Raw genomic sequence first — 10000 nt, forward strand, 5'->3', positions numbered from 1 at the left:
AAGATTTCTGTTATTAGATCAGGAATGGTAAAAACTTACGCATGATGATATTCTGTTGGTCTTTCTTTGGCTAAAATAAAGAAATTTCACAGATAAAATTGCAACCATTGTCCATATCGGTATGTACCATGTAAGTACCATGTGTATTCTGGATGTGATTCCTTATTTTGAATACCAGGAACTATCAATAACACATCAGGTTGTCAATTGCCTACTCATGGTATGTATATTACATATCAAATATATGTAGAGAAATTTCTATTTTCACGAAAGTAGCAAAGGTGTGAAATTGCAATATAAACACCCATACTTACATTATTAACTTGTTGTGCCATCTGAGGTGAAGGCTGATTTTGAACATTAAGGGGAGATAACTGAGCACCAGGAGATGGTTGTTGACTATTCATTGATATTGGATCTAGAAAATAACAAGCAGTTTTATGACTTCAACTGCAATTATGATTCAATAATTTTAGATATCTAATCTCAAAAGCATCGTCATTAGTAAGTTTCCATGAATATAACTTTTTTAAACACTGTATCCAAATTGCTTTAGTGCAATAGAGTGATTGACCCAGAAACAAAAAACTTCGAGATGTACTAGCATTACTGCCATTGACCTTTGTACTATATTTTTATTTCTACAATGTTAGTGTTCCTACATCAAAAAAAGACTGAAAAAGTTACTTACTAATGGATTGATTGGGATTGTTCATGGTCTGACCTGGATGTTTAAAGCTTCCACCATCCATAGCAGCAGCAGGGGACTGAACTTTATTTCCCATGTTTACATTTGCACTAGCTGAAAATCAAACAATGATTTTTGGGGGTAATGAGGTGCTCTTAGACTAGTTACTAGACTCTATTATTAAATTTTTGGACAATTATAATTCAGGTTGTTCTATTCAGTCAGCCTATATTCTCTGACATGGAAAATATTCAAGAAAAACTATTAACAGAAGATTTATAGAGGCAAGGGGGTAGCGTAATCGATCTAGGATACTGAGAGGGGTAATAGAAAGATAAAGGTTTTATCACCTGGCTTACCTAGACTAGATTTAATTAGATCTGATGTTTGTTTTTCATCTTCCAAACTTGGACTATGAGATCTCTCTACAATAAAAGAAAAACACTAAAAATGTTAAGGGAAAAAAAGAAAAAGAAAACATGCCAGAGAATATCTAACTTCTATTTCATATTATAGATATATAATGTATCAAATTCAGCCTTAACAATGAACATAATACATAAATGGACTTACCTTCTAACTCATAACCCCGTAATAAAACCATGTGTCTAGGGTCTACTGTAAAATCTTTCATTGTAGAACTATGTAAATCTGGGCTACTTGACTGGAAATACAAAGATCAAAATCGTGAAAGTGAGAAATAGCTAGAAGGGTACTCTTCTTCATGGCTGACTAGGTGTCAAATATCCTCTCTTATTATTATATATTTCTTTTGTGTTACATTTGAAGAGGAAAATGCTTGCATTTTAAACTTACTTGAGCAATGAATAACCCTTTTGTGATGTTCTGGTCTACTGGTTTACATAGCGTTCAGATCATGATCATGATAGTTATCGTGAAGGTATCGAAAAGACATCAATGGTTCAAACTGTTGGCATTAACGCTAAATTTCACTTATATATATCAATATATTCCTCATAAATTTAAAAATTAAGATAGAAGCCAAGAAATGATAAACACTACTATACCTCTTCAAACAGTTCTTGTAAGGCAGCAATTTTTCTTGGAGAAATAATAGATAAATTCACACCTCTCTATTAAAAGATACAAAATGTTTTAGGAACTCTTATTCTGACTTAATATGGTTTCCACTCCAATTAATATATTATATTTCTAATATTTACTGTTAAATTCCAGTGTTTGAGAATTGTGATGTAATGGTAATCTATTTATAGTAATATTGGAATTGGAAATTTGGAAATGCAGTAGTAAGTCAGATCTTTTCTACCTCTATTTATTATGGTTAGAACTATATAACTATGCAACAGAGCTGTCAGTTTATGAGTATCACTATTCACATTCTGTGAAATATTTTCAGTGGTTCAATTCTTTATTACTCTTAATCATGACATTTTAGGTTCTTAACAACAGATCATCTGAGAAAACCCACCTTGGCCATCTTGGCTGCCAATTGATTGCTGTAAAAACCAGAATAATTATAACTTTCTTGACTTGAAAGATGAAATGGTGGTGAATTACATAATAATATACAATGCTTCTGACTACTTATACTGAAAAAAGAAGACAAATATCAGATTATATGGCATGAGCCATGTTAAACAGATGTATTGTCAAGAGCAGCACTGCAAGTTCATCACAGTCTTCAATATAAGTACTTATAAATATAATATAACATAAGTCTAATACTATACCCGTAAAAAAACAGTCCAAGGTATCCCCCTTACCTTTCATTTCTTCTAGCTTTGATATCATCAAAAACTTGTAAAGCTGTACTTAACCCTTCAGATAATAGACTACTACTCTGGCCAGCACCCCCTAAAAACCTATATAATAATAGAGCTATATCAATATTGGAAGAAAAATATGTATCAAAACCAACAAATACCTTTAGGTAAAGAAAGATACATGTCAATAACAAGTATTTTTGAAATATCAATAACATTTAATGTTACAATGCTTGATAAGCTTATTCATGTGTTTTCATATTTTGAACCTCAACATGTCATAAAACCCTATTTTGTCCATATAAGGACAGAAAATAAATTGGGGCAACTATGACTGTTGCTCTAAATGCTTCCTGTTAAAAAAGGAATTGAAACTGGAAATTGACTTACGAAACTGAAAGTTGACTTACTTAGTATTGTCAAGCCACGTACTAAATTCATGGATACTGGTGGTAGGTCGTGTACAGTTAGCTGATAATGAGGACATGATATCACCACTGTTATAGGTCACCAATACATATAAACTACAGCTATACTGCAATAAATACAATTCATCATGGTATATAGTCAGTAAGGTATAAAGTAAGGGAATTAACATTTTTACCCAAGAAAATTTTATCCAGTTAGCTTTTGTCTATAAAGTAGGGCAATTTTTAGCATAAATTTCACGAGAGCTATCTATACTGAATAAGGAATCAAAAACAAGAATCAATGTATTATAGTTTGGCTGCCAACAAGCTCCTAAATTGCAATTTACATGATGAACACTTCTTAACAACTGTCTTCTTTAGCCAATTAGATGCAGAAAAGTAAGATGTAAAACTCCATTCATTTTATTTTTAACAACCCTAATTAGAAAAAGTAATGTATAAACTTACATCATGCCCATAATCAATGGAATCTGGTGGACCTCCATTGAAATACCTAAAAAAATGAAATTAGATAACTTTATCAAAAGATAGGAAGGACGACAACAATGACTAACCCACAACATATGGCCCAATGCCATACAATAATACTTAAATTTCTACTATCAGTCCCTTCAATGAACCAGTTACGCATACTGGCGTTTATTTTTCGATAAACTGAAGTTTGTCGTGTGATACTATGATGTCGTCAAAGCACAACAATGACGCTATCTAAGATTTGAGGCTAATTCAAGGAAATGATCATATAAAAAAGTGAAAAGTGTGTTAATAAAAGTATCTGAATATAAACGATGGTCTCACTAGTATTATTAGTGTGTAAACGCAGTTGATCACGCCACAAACATACATAAATGACGAATTCAGTTTGTCACATGATCAACTGCATTTACACACTAATAATGCTAGTGACACCAACTTTTGACTCTTAAATATTGACAATCATCACCAAATAATTAAGCTTTATACAGATATCATTCATAGTCTACATAATGTTTTTTAGTGGTCAAACAATGCTGAATAGCATAACTTACAACTAAATCCATGTAAGGTAGTGCTGGGTATCACCAGTCATACCACAATACAATATGTATCACAATACATGGGTCATCATGATAAAAATACAATATGAAATTTAGCATTTTTATCTTCACAGTTTCAATATATAAGCCTATTAAAAACCTTTGTAATGGTAACTTCGATATTTGATAATGTGGTAGATAGGAGCTGGTTAACTTCCACCATCTCAAAACTAGTTTTCAGCCATTTCAGACATAATGTAAAAGAAGTTATTTACTATAGCCTAATAATACAGACTTTTTGACCGAAATTACTACAGAAGAAGAAGTCAAAACAAGTCATGTCCTACAAGTCCTTACAAATAATATAAATATGGATCTTAAGAGAAAATGAACATGAAGGATTAAGCAAAAATCTGCTCCTAGTTAAGAAAACGACAAAACTTACTGAAGAGTTGGCATCACATAATTCGACTTCAAGATGTCAATATAGGCTGCTAAATTTGCAGTATCTTCGACAACAAAAACAACATCATAAACTGAAGAAACGACCATGATGACTATTCTATGGTGAAAAAAAAACTTAACAAAACAATCGAGAAAGAGAAAATAAACGAGACTGGTTCAAACAAATCCGAACTTTAATAAATAAGAAATATCATAAATTATCGTGACTTCCTCATGTCATTTTCATTCTAAATTCCCATATGGCGGAAGTAAATTGTTCACTGCCCTGATTGTCAAAATACGCGACAAAATAGTCTGATATTTTTAATTCAATTATTTCGTAAAAAAAAATCTGTTTTCCTTTGATGACACCTGCAAATGAAAGACAAATTAAAGTTTTCGATTTATGATAATATTTCCAAAAAATTAGCTGCTATTTAAGCCATAAGATATATCAGTTCGCAGCTTAAGAGCTAAGAGCAGATTACTCGTATGTGATTTAGATAGAATCAGACCACTGCTAATTAGTTTAGAAACATGGCTCTGACTATGGCAGAGAAAGAATTTGGTCTTGAAGCATTTTCAGAAAAGTATACAATTAGACGCATTAAAGGTGCAAGCAAGACAAAAAAAAGATGATTTTAAGCACTAGTCCTACATACCGACACCACACTCTCGGCCATGGAACTTTGCTTTATATTTTAGTCTATATTATGATAAAATTTTACGCCTATTGCAGCCCTTATAGCCATAGGTCTACTCATGGTAACAAGGTAATAAAAGTGATACAAAGGGCTCTCACAGAAATTATCTAGACATGCATCTTCACTTATTCGGTGTAGGCCTAGTCTAAAAGTGACAAAGTGAACTTAATGTGAGCGAACTGTCGAATAGAGAGCTTGAAAATAATAAACCTAATTTAGACCAAAGTGCAGGCCAATGAAATAGTATTATCGAGTTGGTATTTCTGTCTAGACATTTCTATCCACTTCAGTTACTAGTTAAAGGGACAGATACTTGCGCAATAATTTTTTTTACCAATCGAAGGCCTACCTTTCTCAGAAAGGAGATTTTTCTAGTCAATCATTAGCTAAGAGTGTTTACAGCCCACGTTCGAAATTTGAGCCTTAAAATCCATGCCTGCAGAGACGTCTTTTCTTGCCAGATAAAGAAATACATCTATAGAAATAGGAAAAGAAATTCCTTGTTTGAGGTATTATTGAAGGAATTATGCGATTTTATATTATACATTTTAGTACTTCTGAAAACTGTTTACATATATTCAAGACTCAAACCAACCCCCCAAAATGGCACACTGTTCCTTTAAACTTTCTATGAAAAGAAACCCAGACATATTCAATATCAAAGTTGCCATCGCTTTATAAATATTTATATTGAATTAAAGTTGTAGGTATTCGCCGATTTAATTTGTATATTTTGACATAATTAAATAGCTGAACTTTATATACAAAAAAATAATTGAAAATTGAACTTTTTTTTTAAAGTTAAATATGGGTGCCACCCAATCCAAATGATGTAGATCTTTGTTGAAAAATCTGACCAAGTTTTCCTCAAATGACAGGAACCACAGATGCTGATTGGGTTGAAAATGGTGGCTGATCTTGGAAAACATATAATAATATTTTAAAAAAAACCCGCCAAATTGTTTAAAAATAGCCTATGTATTATACTTATTCTAAACAATTAGTACACTTTGTTTTTAACTCATCCCCTTTAAATGGTTAAATGTGTAGCCTATAGCATACTAGCTGTTAGAAATCATTGCACATAATATGATTTACAACGTTATGAAATGAATTGTATGAAAGAGGTTTTTAAAAAAAAAAAAAAAATAATGTGAATCGGGGAAACTGATAGCATCAATTTGCACCATTCTGATTTTCAATCAGACTAAGCGTTTTATGACATCACTTATAATTGCGAAGACCTTGTGTTTAAGCATGATCATTCTCCGATTAGTGACGTCATTAAACACTTGATTTAAGTGGAACGACAGATGTCTGATTGGAAATTGGAATGGTGCAAATTGATACTATCAGTATCCCAGATTCACATATTTTTTTTTTAGAAAACCTCTTTACAATCCCAATTGCATAATGACTGGTTGGTCTATGGAACCTATTTATGGAATAATTGACAAGAATTTGAAATAAACAATGTAATATAGGACTAATGGATATCAGAATTATTAGTGCGTGAATATTGCATATAGGTACATGTATGAATATACAATATGTTACATCTCGGTAATACAATTAGAACTAATTTAACTTTTGAATAGAGCAGACGTATTTGTTGTGATTCTAAATATGAACCGTTCATTTCATGTATCTTTTATTTTAATATTTTGTGTTGCAGTACATTTCGCTCTTGGTAAGTAAATTTTAAATGTATAGATGTTTCTTAATAGGCTATCAATGAATATCTTTAAAAAAAATGATTACTGGAACAAGTACCAACGATTTAAAATGGCAAAACAAAGTGTGCTTGGACTGAAAGTCGTCTGTTTTTTTCACACATTCATGGATCAGCTCGCACGGAAGGCATGAGTAAGGTCTTTATAAAGTAGCAGAAGGCACAGACTACACAACGGTGTGACCATGGGTTTGGAGCTTTAATAGACATTAATTACAACAAGTTGAAGAACTCCACTTCGGAAATAAATTGAAAGCCAGTCACATTGAATGGTTCAAAAAGAAAATGAATGTTAAATTAGCCGCGCAAACTTTGAGCGAGTCTGTCGCAACATCTCTGCAGTTTTGCTTAAATGGAAATATCAAAGACTTCTCGGGTTGTGAAGAGACCATTGAAATCATACGTTTATTTGATAAGCTTTTTGACGTTTTGAATTCTCGAAATGGAAGGCTCCTCTTAAACTCACCAATTATCTTTCCATAATTGATTTTTTGTCCACTGCTAAATCATATATTTCATCTTTGCGGCAATCTAAATTAGGACCCAGTATACTGAGGAGTAATAGAAAAACAGGTTTCGTAGGCTTTCTATTGTGCATTGAGAGTGTTAAATCTTTATTCGAAGATTTGCTTTTATCAGGGAAATAAAATATGCAATTTTTATTAACTTACAAGTTCAGCCAAGACCATATCGAACTCTTTTTTTGGTAAAATTAGGAGTATGGAAGGGCGCAATAATAATCCTACATCTGGACAATTCAAAACGTCTTATAAAAAGTTACTTGTACATAATGATAAGATATTAGATCAGGAAATTGTTTGGCTCTTGAAAATGTTTCTATTTTGACTACGTCAAGCCGTATACTGTGCAACAATGTTGTCCGCATCTGAGTTGATTCAAAATAGGTTGTGCGATGATAGTTTTATGTTGCAGCCCTTTCATGAGGATTACAGTTATACGCCAAATCCTCATCTCTTGTCATCTTTGTCCCATAAAATTGTTGCCTATATAGCTGGATTTGTTGTTTTTAAATTGAAAAGTTGTATAATTTGTGAAACATGCGTAAATGCTCTGTCAGAAACGCAACTTTCACCTGTACATTCATTGATAGCCTTGAAATCTAAAGGATCATGAACAGTTCCATCGAATGATGTTGTTGATATATGTATTACGTCTGAAAAGTTCTTCCGACGCTATGTTTTCTCTGCTTCAATCAAGTTGACTAGTGTTAAATGTCATCAATTGGTGAATTCAATTCTTGAATCTTATATCAATAAGAACATTTTTGCCGGTCTTAGGAAGCACATGTTCGAAAATGAAGGTTTAAATAATCATTTAGTACTTTTGATAAAAGCTGTCATTGAGAAATACCTTCAGGTTCGATAATAATATGCCGGCAGGCAATATACACTACTGATTTAAAGCACGATTTAATTCGGAATGAAACGTTTTATTACGGAACGGCGCGCGCCAGGGCGTTTGCTACGGTTATAAGTGAGGGGTAGTACGAATAAGGTCTGATACGTAATAGTACGAACCGATGCAGAGGGACACGAATGACTTCTGAAATGAGTACGGATAATTCGGTTTTAAACGGGACTAAAACGGGTTTGTAGGCTATGTTCTACTAATACAGTTCAATAGTTTCCACAATGCATAGATTGAAACAATTTTATAAGCTTATTTGATATAGGCGGAAAAGGTTTAAGGGGCATTCTGTTTATTACTATTTTTTATATATATATAAGTCAAAACTATACACCATAATTTAAAGAATATTTGTCAGACTTTTCTTATCTAACGTTTTTCCTTTTAAAAATCCTGTCGTTAAATCAGTGGCAGAGTTGCTTTAGTCGTAGATCGAATTTGATGTTGAGCCTATACAACTCTAACTTATAATACAAAAAATGATATTACACTGAGTCATCGGCGAATTTTAAGCCATTGGAAGACTTTAAGGTTGACTGGCTTTGATTTGAAAATATTCAGGCTACATATAAAATGAAATAATGTTTATCTGCATCAGTTCTCTATGTAATGAAGCGTTACTGCTTTTCCGGGGGAGCAATTCTTAAATATTGTACCAATCTAGCCTATCGTATTCTTTGCTTTTCAGACCCAGTTCCAGATATACCAGGTGAGGACAGTTTTTATTTTTGTTTATTTTTATTTCTGTCTGTGGTCAATCTTTCTCATTCTCATAGTAAAATATCAAGTCCCTGTGATTGTAAGATGTTTAGATAACAGTAATTCGCATTAAAGTGCCTTAAATCAATGCATAAAATTAAATGTGAAGCTTGTATTGGTGTCAAGCATTTCCGACATTGTCCGTCTCTATGAAGTCTCAATTATTGACTGATTTTGACACAACTTGATGTTAGGTGTTAGCCTATACTCTCCTATTTAGAAGCACTGGCAAAGGTCACAAGAAGAGAACATGATACTTCTTTTACACCAATTATCAATTTGAGTAATAAATGTTCTGCGCTGCGTGCAATGTAAATTCTGGAAAGACTGAAATAATACAATGCTTACAAATAAAAATAAACAAAAAATTGTTTAAAACATTTAATGTAATTGTTTCAGAGAGTGTATTTGTTTATTATCACCTAAGGATTAACCCTATTGAAAATAAGAATAATTCAAAAAATACTAAGTATGAGTTATTGCCTTTGCTCTTGAAAATGCATTCAATTTTAAGTTTGTCAACACTTTACACGGCACAATTCTTGACATATTTCGACAAAACTTGCGTTCAATCACATTCGACAATTATCGGCAGTTTCCGTAAGCTGAATGTTGCAGAGCGCTAGAGTAACTTTCACAGAGGCCGTTTGGTTCATTTATAGAAATCTATATCGAGCTCAAATGAATTTTTATCGCGTCAGAAGTAATTTAAGCTAACCAATCAAAAAGGTTGCCAATAACTAACAAATATACCAGGGTATTTAAATAGAAGAGAACCTAGAACATAAGCTGCATAACATTTCTTCAGATCATGGATGCCACATCAGTCCATTTAGACTTAAGACTGTCGTGGTCGATCGTCTAAACTGACGTATAGGCCTACGGTTTTACACAATTATTGTAGGAAAATCAGATGTCGGAATTCAATTCTGAAAATTGAGATGGATATAATAACTCAAAATGACATCGACCACAAAGCTAGCCGACTGTATCCCATTAACATTTACAAATTTACAATTAAATCGACAATTAGCCTACTTTATCTATTATTCC

General features: G+C 32.5%; 1 protein-coding gene across 1 annotated transcript in view; it reads right to left on the reverse strand.

Moving 5' to 3' along the window:
* Positions 1 to 4571, reverse strand: part of LOTGIDRAFT_228259 (hypothetical protein) — a 12482-nt gene extending 7911 nt beyond the window's left edge. The window contains exons 1-11 of the mRNA XM_009053237.1: positions 4326 to 4571; positions 3312 to 3357; positions 2844 to 2968; positions 2434 to 2532; positions 2139 to 2259; positions 1717 to 1782; positions 1262 to 1352; positions 1048 to 1113; positions 692 to 802; positions 315 to 418; positions 40 to 70 (exon numbers count right to left, since the gene is read on the reverse strand). Of these exons, the coding sequence (XP_009051485.1) occupies positions 40 to 70; positions 315 to 418; positions 692 to 802; positions 1048 to 1113; positions 1262 to 1352; positions 1717 to 1782; positions 2139 to 2259; positions 2434 to 2532; positions 2844 to 2968; positions 3312 to 3357; positions 4326 to 4432 (967 nt within the window). The 5' untranslated portion in view covers positions 4433 to 4571. The remainder of the gene's footprint in view (positions 1 to 39; positions 71 to 314; positions 419 to 691; positions 803 to 1047; positions 1114 to 1261; positions 1353 to 1716; positions 1783 to 2138; positions 2260 to 2433; positions 2533 to 2843; positions 2969 to 3311; positions 3358 to 4325) is intronic.
* Positions 4572 to 10000: the final 5429 nt, after the last annotated feature.

This window comes from Lottia gigantea (genome assembly GCF_000327385.1).
Source record: "Lottia gigantea unplaced genomic scaffold LOTGIsca_2, whole genome shotgun sequence".
In the NCBI taxonomy this organism is placed as follows: Eukaryota; Metazoa; Mollusca; class Gastropoda; family Lottiidae; genus Lottia; species Lottia gigantea.